The 15,432-nt window shown below is 36.8% G+C and overlaps 1 protein-coding gene across 2 annotated transcripts in view; it reads left to right on the plus strand.

Annotated features, from left to right (window-relative positions):
• Positions 1-1,055: 1,055 nt before the first annotated feature.
• cecr2 (CECR2 histone acetyl-lysine reader) overlaps positions 1,056-15,432 on the plus strand; it is a 27,696-nt gene continuing 13,319 nt past the window's right edge. Inside the window, exons 1-7 of one of the 2 annotated variants that reach the window (XM_088417657.1) lie at positions 1,056-1,302; positions 7,404-7,498; positions 11,091-11,274; positions 11,900-12,027; positions 12,216-12,299; positions 12,794-12,852; positions 12,945-13,108. In XM_088417657.1, coding sequence (XP_088273783.1) covers positions 1,183-1,302; positions 7,404-7,498; positions 11,091-11,274; positions 11,900-12,027; positions 12,216-12,299; positions 12,794-12,852; positions 12,945-13,108 — 834 coding nt within the window. In that variant the 5' untranslated portion in view covers positions 1,056-1,182. The remainder of the gene's footprint in view (positions 1,303-7,403; positions 7,499-11,090; positions 11,275-11,899; positions 12,028-12,215; positions 12,300-12,793; positions 12,853-12,944; positions 13,109-15,432) is intronic. The other variant, XM_088417658.1, reaches the window with a different exon arrangement.

The following is a 15,432-nucleotide window of genomic DNA, read 5'->3' on the forward strand; positions in this document are numbered from 1 at the left end:
ATATATATATATATATATATATATATATATATATATATATATATATATATATATATATATATATATATATATATATATATATATATATATATATACATATACATATACACATACATACATACATACATACATACAAATGATCAACCATTCAAAATATATAGAACCAACTAATTAATTATTCATTAAATTAAAACATGCTGAAATTGTATGATTTGATTGAATTCAAAGCAGTACAAATAATGTATAAAGCATTTAATAACCAATGTTGCCACATTGATTTTGATTTTAATCTTTCCTTTTGTAATGTGATCGCACTGTTTATATGTTTAACAAATGAAATTAAAAAAAAATCAAATCAAGTCAAATGCTTGGATGGGTGGATGAATGGACATTGTCATGGTAAAACTTGTGAAAGTTTTTCAACTGCGTGTCTTTTGCGTTTAGTACGATAGAGGGAGCCCCTTTGTTGTATAATGGCCAAAGCCTTTAAGGGGATGTTTACTAAATCCAAATGCGATCAGATGAGTGAGTTGGGTGGCATTAGCAATCGTTTTTAACATTGCTTTTGTTTGCGGTTGTCGTTATCGTTGTTTTTGTTGTCGTCGTCATTGTTGTCGAAATGTTGCAATGTTCCAATGTGTGAAGGCATTGAAAGAAAGAAAAAAAACATGGTATACAAGTCAATGATTTTTAATTTGAGGGAATTACTTCATACAAACCAATTATCGGTACTTATTATTAACGACATTATTGCACTGTTCAAAACATTCCCTTTAAACGAATGGCGCACAATCAAGAACAATAGGGATTGAGATCTATTTAATTTTTCTATTCATGCGGAATTTTAAATTCAGTCATAAATGATAAATGAAAGCAGTGTAAAATATAATAGAGGAGTATAATATGAGCATCACTAGTTAATCGAGTTGTTTATTTGTTGTAGTAACTTTAAAGCCAAGTATCCACTCTCCCCTATTTGCCAAATAATGGTATGGCCCTGCCCATCTGTTCACTTCTGCGTGAACTGATTGAAACAGATTGAGGAGCCTGGCGAATCGCAATGGCAGGAAAAGGAGCTGAACTACACGATCAAGTTTTGTCGGAATTGTTTCAATGAACTTTTAAACCTTAAACCACTTTCTAATGTGAGAAAACACGCTTCCCAATTTCACCGATCTGAAAATGTCCCAGGGATGTACAGTTTCTGTGGAAGAAATCCAGTCTTGGTGGGAAGTCCCCGCCATAGCGCACTTCTGCTCGCTGTTCAGGGCAGCGTTCAACCTTCCCGACTTTGAAATTGAGGTAAATTTAAATCGTATCCTCACGGCAGCAACACCACGAGCCCTTACTGTGAAAATGAATTGTTGTTTGTGTCACCTTTTCCGTGTGATCGCTCTACTAGGGTGCTTTATGAACTATTAGCCACCTTAGCCATGTATGTTCTTTGAACTTCCACCAGTTAACGTTACTACCCGATAACCTAGCTAACTGATTAGCAACGCTAAAACTTCTATTGGCCCTTTAATCAATCGTCAATAAAGGTCTCCAAAGAGGCCAAAGTCAGATCGCTGGTGGTTAACAATGATTGTTAGGTGTTTCTATGTTCAACCAATCGATTCTTAAAAGATCCACGCTTCTAATTGTACATCACGCCACTGAGAAATCGATAGTCCTACTTGACTTAAGTTTTACAATTTGGGGGTGTGATGATGAGCTTGCGATACAAAATGAAACTTGTCAAGTTTGACATGTTGATAACGGCCATATGAAACGAGTGTATTCACATAACGTCTCATCTCTTGCTGTTGCGTTATTTTGTCTCGTTTGCCACGTAAAGTTAAGTTCATGGCGTGGGTTTGGGAGTTTATTGTCTTGCAGTCGTGAGCCATCTGGCTTGGGGAGCGAGACGCAGATGCTTCTCGGGCATTGTTTGCTCCCCCCTTTTGGGATTGAGTGAAAGAGAGTTGCTTCAGAGCGTGCTTGCTAATATCGCTTTGAGAGCTGATACCTATAGTGGGCAAAAAGGACGCAGCCAGGCCATTTTAGCCTTTGATATTGCCACTTCTTAGTTTATCCCACCCGGCCGTCCAAACAATCATCGCTCACTAATTGAAGAGTCAATCGAGACTGTGAAAAGTAGTTGGATGGCATTGGCTTCAAATAAATTGCTACGGTCGATCCAAAATGCAGTTATTGCTTATGTTTCACATCCTGTTGAAAGGAAACGTCACAAGCAATTTGGAAAAAAAAAAAAAAAAAACTTTGCTTCTAGCTTCGTTATTAAACTAAACAGATGAGTAAGCATTTCATGTTTGGTGTTTAGATAGTTTCTTTAAACGTCTTTGATGGAATGCTCATTTCAACCATTGGCTTCGCGTCACCGTGACTCACTAAGCATAGCGTACGTGTCTACGCAATACCCGCCCTCCCCCATGAGATCATTGTTGGAGCGTCATCTTTTGATGTCTCAATTAAATGTTCAAGGAGATAGTTAAACTTTTCACGTTTGACATGACTGAAATGGAAGGACACTGTACACGTCCACATACAGGCGTTGTACATTATCTGATGTTCAGATACAGCAGTGACATATTACAAGATGTCCATATTCATTCTACTAATGCAGGTTTTAGGTGTGCTATTTTAAAGTTTTTATTTTTGAATTTTAAAATGTTTACGCCTCTCACTGTCTGATTGAAAGGAAGGCCACAGTTTATTCTAAAGTATAGACAGAATGGAGGTTGTTCAAGTAAAAACTGCAGCTGTAGCAAAGTGCTGTACATAAAATACTACTAATTCAAAATTAATTATTCTGGAATAGCGAAATGAAATTTGCTTTTCTATTTTAAAAAATATACACACTCCACTATACAATTAAAACGTACAGAAAATGTATTCCTTCTTGTTGCGAGTGTTATGTAAAATTGCATATATTAATGTGAGCAACATCTCCAACAGCCAGTGTGATAGAGATGTCGATGGTGGGGTAATTTGTATGTCAACCATGTTTGCAATGTGCTGTTTTTTTTTTTTTTTAAGTATACAAGCAAATTGTACTTTTACAACAGTTGATAATTTGTTCACAGCAAGTAACACACAGAAAGATTGATTCAGTTCTTCCATTTTGCCGTCCTGTGCAGGCGCCCTCCCCCTTAATACATTTTAGCGCTGGCTCGCATCTCTCTCCACATCTCCTTTGGGATACATTTGGATGAATGACCCAAAAATAGACTTGTCATTTGGGAAAATCAATATTTTTTACCCCAAATTCCAGATGACCACCACTCCTCAATTTCTTATTTGTTAATCTATTAATCTTTTAAACTCTAGACTGGACAATATTTTATTTCCGTTAAATCTGCTTCTGTTAAATTAAGATTCCATTATAAAAGGAAACGGACTATTTACTGCAACTTTCCTGCAACAAGTAAAGCCGCTGGCCAAACCGGCTTCACTTGTGGAATGAAAGTTTCATTGTCACAAGTGACAATGACTGCCCTTTATCTCTATGAACAAGCCCAGATACTTAGTTTTAATAGTAAATTAGTCTAAATGAATCAACTCAGCCCTTATTTATGTACTGCTTTCAGAACAGTCACAGCTGTTAGAGCTTCTACTGAAAACATCGAATATTAACAGTAAAACAATCATAATTCACCTCATTAATCACTAAACATTGTCATATCCGTCCGTTCAAAATACAGCGAATAGCTCTCTTCACACTCGTACTTTGCATAGAGGAGTTGCAGAGTTCCGTTGGATATATTTTTTGACTTATTGCACATGTATGAATCATAGCTGTAAGTAGATGAGAAGGAGATAGATTTTACAGTAAAAACGTTCATGTTGTCAATCCAAACTCTGTTTGAAAGTAAACCTAGAGAGTCCGCTGAAAGTGGGAAACTTAATTAAAAACCAGTTAAACAAAATTAAGTTAACAGGGAGTTACAACATATATTCTAAAACCAGTTAAACAAAATTAAGTTAACAGGAAGTTACAACATATATTCTAAAACCAGTTAAACAAAATTAAGTTAACAGGTAGTTACAACATATATTCTATTATTTTTTTTTTACGCTGTACAATGGGTGGTGCTAGCTCATGATGCATGTTAATTATAGGTATAAAGGTAAAGCTGACCACAAATGATGACAGGAAAAGGTCCATGTTTTGTGGAAGGGAATGTTTTCTCATTGGTTGTGACATAGTAGACAGTGTGTTTTGTTGTGATGTGATATACAGTATATATAAAAAAAAATCTCTCTCTCTCTCTCTCTCTCTCTCTCTATCTATCTATCTATCTATCCAGACACTTCATTTTTGTATACTTTGAAGTCCTAAACTGCATTATGCCCCTTACTTTCTGTCAGTTTACAGTGACATCAATCAGCCCGACCCACCGCTCTCCATACACACACAGCAAAAATTACCTATTTTCAAGGCACTTCTCTCATCCCTTTTCTTCTATTACCCCACCCACTGACACATCCCCAGCTCAGCTTTTGATGGCTTGTGAGTCAACATCCTCACACACTTATTTCCACATCAGACTACAAAAAGCTTAAGAGAATGTTTCACACCAGAGTACCACTGAAAGATCAAGAAACATTTTGCTTGTCTTTTTAATACCCCCCTTGTATGCAATGAAGGGGGGGGGGGGGGGTGGGCTTTGTAAAAGGCTACAGCCCCTCCCCCAGCTGTGACTGACAAGTGAGGGCAGCAAACATGCATCAGATGGGGGAGGCAGAGGGGCACATACACTCGGGTTTGTCTCAGTCAGCCCCATTGTCGCAGCTCCCCATGGTTCCTTCTCTCTGTCTCCAGTCTGGGCGCGACTTCCCCTCAACATTGCAAAGACACTCTTCTTAGGGACTGGCTGTAAAGCAGAGATAAGAGGGAAATCATGTAAATGTAACCTAACCAGTTGTTATTCCAGATGTGAGCCTTGAAAAACATGACATGGAAGTTAAATGTCTTTTGTCTATACAGGTTACTATGTGCATCTCTGTGAACAGGTAATCAATAAGGTAGTTAATTCTACATGATCATGTGTCCTATCAGCAACATGTTGTGGCGATCCATAATGCGGAAGGGAAAAGTTGTTTGGGCCTCAACTTGGGTTGTGCGGAGATCTCCATGCTAAGGTCTCATCAGCAGTAGGTGACCATGACAATGCATTAAATTGATATGAGCTTCTGGCTGTAACACTGGTTCATTCTTGTCAAGATGTTCAGTAAGGTTAATTTCATGTCCCATTTTTACACTGTATGACTGTCTACCAATGCCACTTGAAATCAAACCTTGATTGAAAGGTGAGAACACCCAACATGAATCAATGTTGATACAAAACTACTCCATGTTTATGAAAATGGAGCGGATCTTTGTAACATTGCGTATACCTTGACACAACACTTTGCAAGAAATGGCACCTACCAGTAACTTTCCAGCAATCTTTCACACTTAGGCTAGCCTGCCTTTTGTGCGGTTGTGTTACCACCTACAAAGCCAGGAAATTGTTGATTCCACATCAGTCTTTCACACAGACGTGGAGCAACACAGGAAAAAGTTGCCTTTGACTGGCAGTGTAAAGAGGGCTATTGACAAGATGCCAATATTAACTAAAGTCATTGATGAAGTCAGACATCAGGCGTCAAAAGAGAAAAATTAAAAAAAAAAACATCAATCAAGGAACGGTAAAAATGGATGGGGACTTTCTATTACTTGTGCAAATTTAATTCCAATTTAGTGGATGATTTTATTGGGCACTTGTAGATGTTTTCAAACTAATCCAGTCCTGCTCTCTCATAGTCGGGATCAAAATTTCGACAAAAAAACAGGTGCTAACTTAAGTTGTTGGCAATGTCTCATGATCATAACATGTTGAATGAATTTCAATGACTAAATGATCCTTTTACCAATCAAAATATAGCTAAAATATCAAAAACGTTGAAGATGTTTGAGCACTGACCCCTTCTCAAGATCAGTGAGATCCCGTCATTGTGACATCACCATTTTCCAACCTCTGAAAATACACTATGAAGCAGTTATATTAGTGCAATTTGTATTATCAATCTCTATTGCTATTTATATTCATCATGGATTATTTAGTAGTTAACTCTTTACACAACAAACAGGCATCTCTTTCCTCTCCTGCTAACCCTTTCCTTCTGTTGACATCACTCCGACTAGTGATTTGAACCTCATTTGCGCTCTCAACAGCAGCGACATAGAAGCTGTTTGTTGTGACGTTAACGAGAGGCCAACTCCCTGACATGACTGCCTTTGTTACGGCTTTGAGGCTATTATACAAATGCTCTTTTAGTGCGTATCATATGCTCTTGCACTCTTCCTAGACCAGACAACCACCTAAAGGTCTTGGTTTTTTATGTTTAGGCGCAGCACACATGATCAGCAAACTATTTATTTATAGTACACAGGTACTATACAAGAGTCCAGACAGAAAGCTGGTTTATTAACGTATCGCAAGCATATCCTCCTGATTATTTTGTGTAAATAGTTTTTCCTTTTTTTTTTGTCTTCGACACGCTGATTAAACGCGGATCTATGAATTCAGTTTATCTTCAAATTTCCATCAGCGGAATACAAAAATCTGCATAGCCCAGAAGGGCCAAAATTGTAAAAGTAAAAAGGACTCAGCAGTGGAGTGAGTTCAGATGAGGAAAATAGTTTCAGGGTGACTTGTTCTCTGAAAACCAGGTATACAAAAGAGCCGAAATGGCGACACACCTTTTAGCATTAGTCTTGTCACAACTTTGTGTTTGCCATATTATTGATTTGAATAGCCTGGTTTCACTTGTAGTACAAATGTGACTGTGTAACTCATTTTATATGCTGTACCATTAACCGGCCTGAACTACAAATGAACCCTAATATTTTCCAAGTTTGTTTCAGATTGATGCCTTTAATTATAAAATATTCGAAATTTTTTCTGGTGGAGAAACCCCAAACCTCCTTAGAGTGGTGGTACACTCGTTACCTTTTTCACCTGTACTAGATTCCATACCTGTAACAAGTTTAGAATATACATAATCAGCAAAACTTCAGCTGATTTAGTATTATTTTGAAAAGGCATATCAGCCGATATCAGATTGCAACTTTCATCTGTCAAACCATCTTCTGTCACAAATGGGTGAATTTCTTTCTTTTTTTCCCACAAACCTAAATATTATTTGAAAGTCTACACATGTGGATGTTAATTTTTCAAATAACTGACCAATCTAAAGAGTTTAAAATGTCTTACTTTCTTTAATGCAATATTAATTGTTTTGGGGTTTCCTGAAAAGTAGGATTCTACTAAACTCCAAAGATTACAGCATAGTTTATTTTATTTTGAGGTATTTTACTTTGGATTGCTAATTTTATGTCTTTGTTTTGTGTCAAGGAATTGGAGAAAGCTCTTTCAGAGCAGGACTTGAACTTCCTTGGGGACCTTATTGCTTCTCTGCTACAGGGATGTTACCAGCGCACTGACATTACGTAAGTTATGATCAGTGATGCAGCTCAATATCGATATCTTATTTGAACTCAGTATTGTCGCATTTTGTAAACTTTTGTGACGCACAAAAGCCATGTGAATTTGTTCTAATGTTTCTGCCATTCCTACTAAGTAGATCAACAATGACAGGAATAACGGTCAGTCCTCGCCAGTTTCCACTTTATACTTTTTTTCTCTCTTGCTGGCACATACATTAAATGAGCTAATAAGGAACAAATGATCCGCGATTCAACACAACACAAAACTTCCAGCATGTCCACAAAATTAAAAAGAACAAAACCAAATAAAATAAAAAACAGTGTATGCAAACTCCAAATAAATTCATGCACACATTAAACTCACATTCGAAATAAATGTTATAATTGTGACCGATAATGCTCCCGCTATGCTCAGAGATAAACAAACTGGCACATGTGTCATGCTTTGCACATACAATTTAGCTACTCACTTGAAAAATGTATTTTCCTATCTCGTTTGTCAAATTACTGGGAAATAATTATATTTTTCATTTGGGCAACAGTTTTTTGTGATTTCCAGCTGATTGGTCAATGAGATTTTAAAATTTTCTTAATTTCTAAAGTCAAGAAATTACTGTACATTATAGTTCTTTACTTAACAGCCGCCTATTCAAATAATAATTGACACCATGAATTTTGCTTTGCTTGCTAAATAGGGAAGTCAAGTAAATTATGTTTTATTTACAATAACATGAAAATGTTATTGTTAATCTGCCAAATATAAATTAAGTAGCAAAAATCCAATTTGTCACTTTAATGTCAAATTAAAAAGACATCACATGGCTAAGGAGTGAGGTAAACAGCAATCACTGCACACTTGTTAGCTGGGTTTGGTCATGTGATATTTGAGAACGGAGCCCTTCGACACTGTGAAGTCATTTCAGTCGACAACCAGTGGCAAAATGGCAAAAGTGTCAAAGCCTTTTAGTGTGCAGTACACTTAAATACGGAAGGTAAGCAGCAGATTGTATCCCATCAAACCATTCACCTTTTAACACATTGACAGAGATTTCGCTTTTTAATACTGTCTACCCAAGATTGGCAAAAAGCATAATGGTAGCAGCGGACTGATACACCAGAGAGCAAGAGTGAGCCAATTTCTCCACCCAGGCAACCAGTAACAGTAGGACAACCTGCTCTATTGGACTGGACAGGCGCTGGCATCCCAGGGGTGGCTGCTCACCACTGGCCTTTCACAGTGCTGCCCTTTTTATCCGCATGCGTTAAACGCTCTGCCGGATCGGGGGAGAGTGGGAGGGAAGCTTTTGACGAGAACAAGGGACAGAAAGGAAGAGCAAGATGGGTATAGCGAGGAGGGGAGCTTTTAGCTCTGTGAAAAGCCTGCACTGCTCTTTCAAGATAAGCCATTTTTTTTTCTGGTCCTTTTTCTCAAAGTTGCGTAGATGCTTACCCCCACCCTAAGGCCTTGTTCTCTTCTGCTGAGTTGGAACTAAAAGGTAACGATTAATCGGCTATGCCTAAACCATAAAATTTGCCACCTAACCTTTGAGGAATTCTAGCTACCCACAGTGAAAATATTTTTCCATCAGCTTAACAGTTTTACAAAAATAGGTAGGACAATGGTGCAAATACATGAAGAGAAAAGTGAAAAGGCTCAATTAGTTGCTCGCCATGTTTTGGTTGCTGGAATGGTCAGAAATCTGTCTGTTTTAAACACCTTTTCAAGCAGAACCCTTACTCTAAATTTGAAACTCAAACAGTTATGGAGCTTTTATGGTGGAACTTGTCAGTTGGACGCCGTTCGTTCTGTGATGTTTGTGATGTCTGTGATGTTTGTATTCAAAACGCTTTTCAATTTTACTTTAATTATATTCTGAATAACTGATCCAAAGTCCAAACTGTCCCTATCATATACTGTCCCTATTTGTCTACTGTACAATGTCTACTATATAATGTCTTTGTCTACTGCCTTGGTAGTGTAGCCAGTTGTATTACAGCAGTCTTTCTCAAATAGTGGGATGGGGCCTACATGGGGTGGGGGGGTGGATGACCCCAGCAAAAAGGATTGTTTTTCCATATGAAGTGTAATTGGGATAAAGAAGGATTGACTTTTTTTTTTCAGGCACTTTGATGCACTTGGGGTATTTTCTGCATAGACAAACCTTTACCTGTATAAATGAAGGTTAAAAAAACATTTAAAAAAAAGCTATGTTAATAACAGTTTTAGGTATACTTATACAATTTTTATAGATTATAATCTTATTTATGGTGGGGGTGAAATGTTTTTCCTTTCCTGGAGGGCTTTTGCAAAATATAATTGAGAAGCAATGTACAGTGATTCCCCCCTACTTCGCGGTTAATGGGGGCTGTCAACCCTCCGCGAAGCCTGAAACCCACGAAGTAGGGTATCAGTTCCTAGATTTCTATGTACGCCCCAATATAACCGCAGCAACCATAAACAATCCTTTTTTTTGTTGTATTTTTTGCATATTTTATTTCCTTTTACCTATTATTTAACATTGCATTATCCTTATTAACATTATTAACATTATTGTATATTCATTAAATGACTAATATTACTTAGTTTGTTGAAAATTTGTTCTCAGGACTGGTTATCTGCACCAAGACTCCGGTGAAAGAGTGCGCAACTCATCACGTTGAACTTCATTTATTTTGGCTCATGTATGGTGTATCATGTAGTATCTGTTGAATAGTAAATCAACAACAATCTATGAATTTACTGTATTTTTAGCCAACATTAGCGGGTTAGCAACGACAAACAACTACTAACTATAAAGTGCAACCTCTACACAAACGAACACATAAACAGAATAAACACTCATCTCTTACTAAACATAGGCAGTATCGTGCGTTATCAACATAAATGATAATAAACTATAACTATGAGCTTACGTTGTCATTCACTACGTCACCGTAACGAGCCGAATGACGCACAGAGAAGGTCAATCAGGAAACGGAAATCCAACGCGACCCGACAAATTAAAAGCATACATTTCAAAATAAGATAATAAACATCACGAACTCTAACGCTTGAAGAATTCTTAACATAGTTATTAACTAATATTACTTCGTTATTTGATGAATACATTACTGTATAATGTACTTTTTTGCTTTTTTCAATTTTTTTTTACATTTTTGCACATTTTTTAAATGATTTTTTATTTTGAAATATTTTTAATTTTTCCTGGAAAAAAACACGAAGTACTGAGACCGCGATATCTGAGACCGCGAAGTAGGAGGGATCACTGTATTGCACTAACGATCAGTTGACTTGATAAGAAGCAGGTTTAGATAATGTGGAATGAACTGGTTAAAACAAAGGCAAATACTAAACTTCATTGGTGAGCCACACATTGCATCATCCTTAGTTCATCCTTTGTCATACGATGCTTGTGTACCTGAAAAACAAGGCAAAAAAACAAGGAAGCAAGGCATCTATGGATCGGTTTAATTTCAGCATAGAAATATAAAAGCTCTTCTGTTGACGGAGCCGATGTTACACAACAGTAGCAACGCAAGCCCTTTCATAGATAAAGAACTCACCAAATTCCATACTTAACATTCAACTCTTAAGTCCACAGGCATTCAGCAGATATCTGGATGACATCATCAGCTACAGGTGGGAGCTAGAAGAGGGGAAGCCCAACCCACTTCGGGAGGAGCCCTTTGAAAATCTGCCCCCTCGCACTCAGGTTGAACTACTGCACCATCTCTGTGATTATCGTCTGGATGCTGCTGACGTCTTTGACCTACTGAAGGTACACGACAACATGTTTCACTGTGTTCTTTAGAAGTTTTACATTATTTCACCCACACAAAAATAACGTTAAATTTCAATGCATTATATTGAAATGTCATGAAAATTCCACATTGTCTACTTATAGCTAAACAGCTGACAAGTATTAGTTAAGTAAAGATTGTTGAGTGTATAAGGTAGATTCAAATACTTTGTGTTAATAAAATATAGTTTAAAATGTGAAATAAAATGAGATGTCTTAAATGGTTAATGGGAATGGACTTGTATAGTACTACACCATCTTGATCTGAAAGCGCTTTACAAAGGGTAACATTCCCCTATTCACACACACATTCATACACTGTTACCACACAGGGCCCTGCCAGATCCACTGGTAGCTTCAGATTCAGTGTTTTGCTCAAAGACACTTCGATATGGTCACACAAACTAACTTTATGTAAGTTTGGACATTGTGTAAAACAAACAGAAAATAATGGTTTTCAAGTAATTTTGTGAAAACTTGTGAATATTCAATGACATTAAAGACAAAATATGTTCATACCAAAACTTTTTTTTTTTTTTTTACCCCTTTTCAAAATTTCACCCATTTTGACTTTGATGCCTGCAACATTGTTGTCCTCCCATAGGGTCTGGATGCAGACAGTCTGAGGGTCGAACCTCTTGGGCAAGATGGAAATGGAGCCCTCTACTGGTATTTTTATGGCACCCGTATGTACAAAGAAGAACTACTCATGGGAAGAGTGGAGAAAAGAAGGTAAATGCCTCTCTATTCTCCTAATTTCTTGTCCAATAGTGGCCATTGATCACAAACGTCACTTTTAAAAGTAATCCTACATTACCTGGTAATTATTATTATTATTATTATTATTATTATTATTATTATTATCATTGCGAACTAGGCATTTCAAGGATTAAACTTGATTGATGCTGCACTTCTTACAGTGAAAATCCCGAGGTAACATTACCAGAGAAAAAAAAAAGAGGAAGACCACCAAAGAAAAAAAGATTCCAAGACCCTGACCTGAGGTGATGACTTTTTTTTTTCTCTTCCCCCCTCTTGAGATCAGTGTCAATGTGTACATCTGTAATTGAGAGAACGTATACATCAGGTTGTTGGTGATGATTTGATCACCTGCTAAGGATGCAGTGAAAACCCGTCCATCATGGGTTCCGGTATATATTAGGACAAAAAAGAATTCAGCATACTGCTCAATTGCACAAAATATTCTATAATCATGACTGTTAATAAAATACAACATTCTTGTTTTCTTATTAATTAATTTTCGTAAAGTATCGTGTAGTGTTGTATCAATGACGCATTGTTCACATATGCCGGTGACGGCATGGTAGCAAGAGTTACTAAGCATGTCCCTTTGCCGTGTGGCTAGAATGAAATATTATGCCAATATTGCTCAGGTTTCTACACTCCAAATCCGCACCGTTAATACAGAATAACGCAAAATAAGAGTGTTGAATTATTTTAATATCTGTCTTTGTTTGATATTTGTGTGTCTTTTTAGTGAGACAGAAAGTGAAGAGAGCATGGAAAACGGAATGGATGAAACACCTTCTGCTGAAGGTGAAGTGTATGCCTGTGTTACATTTAACAGCAATGAATTTTTTGTATTTTAGTCAACTGCTATGTGTGGCTGAACTGCTTTTGGCTTGTAGTAGGTCACAAGCGAGGCACCTGGTCCCTTGTGTGCGAAACAGAAGAACAGTGGTTGAATTTGGCAGAAAGCATAAAGGATAAACCATCTCCCCAAGACCGACATCTGTACCGAGTCATCAGCCAAAATTTTCTGCCTGAAATACGCAGCATGATTGAACACAAGGTCAGATTCCGAGAATCAATAACATTTGTTCACATGACTGTTCAACAAAGTTTCTACTCTGTGACAAGTTAATTAATTGAATCATATTTGAGTTAATGTACATATATGAACTGGTTACATTTCAAGACAAATAATTGAGTAAATGTTTGTGGAGAAGGTGAAATAAAGCATTCCCACAGCATATATACATTTTCGGGTATAGAAAACCCATGAGCGATGGGGCCTAAATCTGATGGGTCAAGGTCTACATAACAGACCTGAATATCATGTTCAAATTGGATACATTGTTCTCTGAGATTTAAGAGATGATTTTGACATTTGAAGTTAAGAAAACGCTACACAGTTAGTCAAATAATATATAACATATGGCAGTGGAATACATTGCATCAGTGGCGGTCCGTGCATTTCACACTTAGGCCTTCAGGGATTGGACCACTCATGCGCACGTATGCATCACTGGGCTTTGCAGGACATTTTTCAGAGCATTTAAACATCAATAATCCTGCGTCAGCAATTAAAACTTATTATACGTGGCAAAATTTAGAATAATTAATAATAATTTCAAATTAGAGCAGGCAAGCTTTAACAAGATTGTACGCTAAATTACAAATGACAATTGCATGTAATTGTCACGTCTGGGGATGGTGAGTTGGGAGGAGGAAGGAAGGGGACCCCAAAAATGCAGGAAATCTGAGAAATATGTGGCTCAAAAAAGGAAGTTTTAGCAAGGAAATGAGGCAGGACCGAACCGGGAGCAAAACTGGACAAAGTATTACCTAAGTAGTATCAAACTTGACAAGAACGCAGACAATAAAGGCAGACGCGAGTGGAATAGAAACATAAACAAATCCCCACAAACCCACAACAACCAAACCCAACCAAACATGACAATTCAATTATGAATGACATAAAATGACAAAAACATATTAACTCACCCGAAACGGCTGTCCTGGAGTTATTTCAGTACATAATCCATTCTTTTATTTCCTCAGAAAGACTTTCGTGACTTGCTTGTAGAGTTTGTCTTAGCGTTTCATTTCCAATAATAAATCCTTTTGTATTGACATGGACGCCAATGCTGAACGTCACGGAGGTCCAATTTCCGTATTGCTCTTCAGCCATTGTGGGTAAAAAACAGCAAAAAAAAAAAAAAAAAAGCAGGTAGATGCGAATTTTCTGCTAAATGTCTGCGGGTCTGGCTGCAATATACGTCATGCCTCATTGTTACTCATTGTTGAGCAACATGTTTTTTTTTTATTTTATTTTATTTTTTTAGATAAATACCTATTTAACTCCTTCCACCGTTAAACATGGTGGTTCAATATAGCACCGCCTTCTTCAGTGAGCATCCAGTCACGTTCAACGTGAGGCCTCTAGATGGCGATCTTATGACTCAATTGGCTGTTGCAGCAGTCTATTAAAAATATGTGCACAGAAGCCTTCAACTTTTCAAGCGAATGCCGAGCGCCTCCCAGCTAGAGAGACATGGTCTGACTGGCGACACATGTTAGCTGAATTCCAATTGGCTAAAAACCATATGGATATAATATGACACAAAAATAGCAGAATATGGAGAATAATTTTATCTAAAATAAATATATTCAGTGAAAATAGATTTGAAATGAAATTGACTTTTATTATAGTTATTATAATTTTCATACTTTATTATAGTCATGATAATGTCAGGATGTCAGGTTATATTAGTCCAGCAGAGAAGGCCTTGCTGGCCCTGACGGTCCACCACTGCACTGCATTGCATCACTTTTTTAAAACCACACATAAGTCCTTTATTTTGCACCTGTCCACTGCCATGATACTCTATTTTAAGCCCATTGCCTTGGAAACTTGGCCTGTCAGTTTTAAGATGAAAAATTGCCTTGGCACTTCATGACTTTGTCTTTTTTATTGTACAGAAAGGCTATATAGTTATAGTTAGGAAATAAAATGGTTACATAATCATAATCACTAACTCACATTAGGCTTTCTTAGTTGTGAATCTGTATATTTTCCTCTATATCTCTGTTTGTGTGTGTGTGTGTGTGTGTGTGTGTATATATATGTATATATATATATATATGTATATATATGTATATATATATATATATATATATATATATATATATATATGTATATATATATATATATATATATATATATATATATATATATATATATATATATATATATATATATATATATGCTCTTGCTTGCTGGTAAGGTCCTCAAGAATTTGCACTACGGACAAGCACAGGAGTGCTTTTTCATTCTTTATATGCAGGTTCTAAATATGTGTGTGCATTAAAACACACACATGTCAAATACAG

The sequence above is a fragment of the Hippichthys cyanospilos genome, chromosome 6 (genome assembly GCF_059441005.1).
Source record: "Hippichthys cyanospilos isolate Australia breed blue-spotted pipefish chromosome 6, RoL_Hcya_1.0, whole genome shotgun sequence".
Taxonomy (NCBI): Eukaryota; Metazoa; Chordata; class Actinopteri; order Syngnathiformes; family Syngnathidae; genus Hippichthys; species Hippichthys cyanospilos.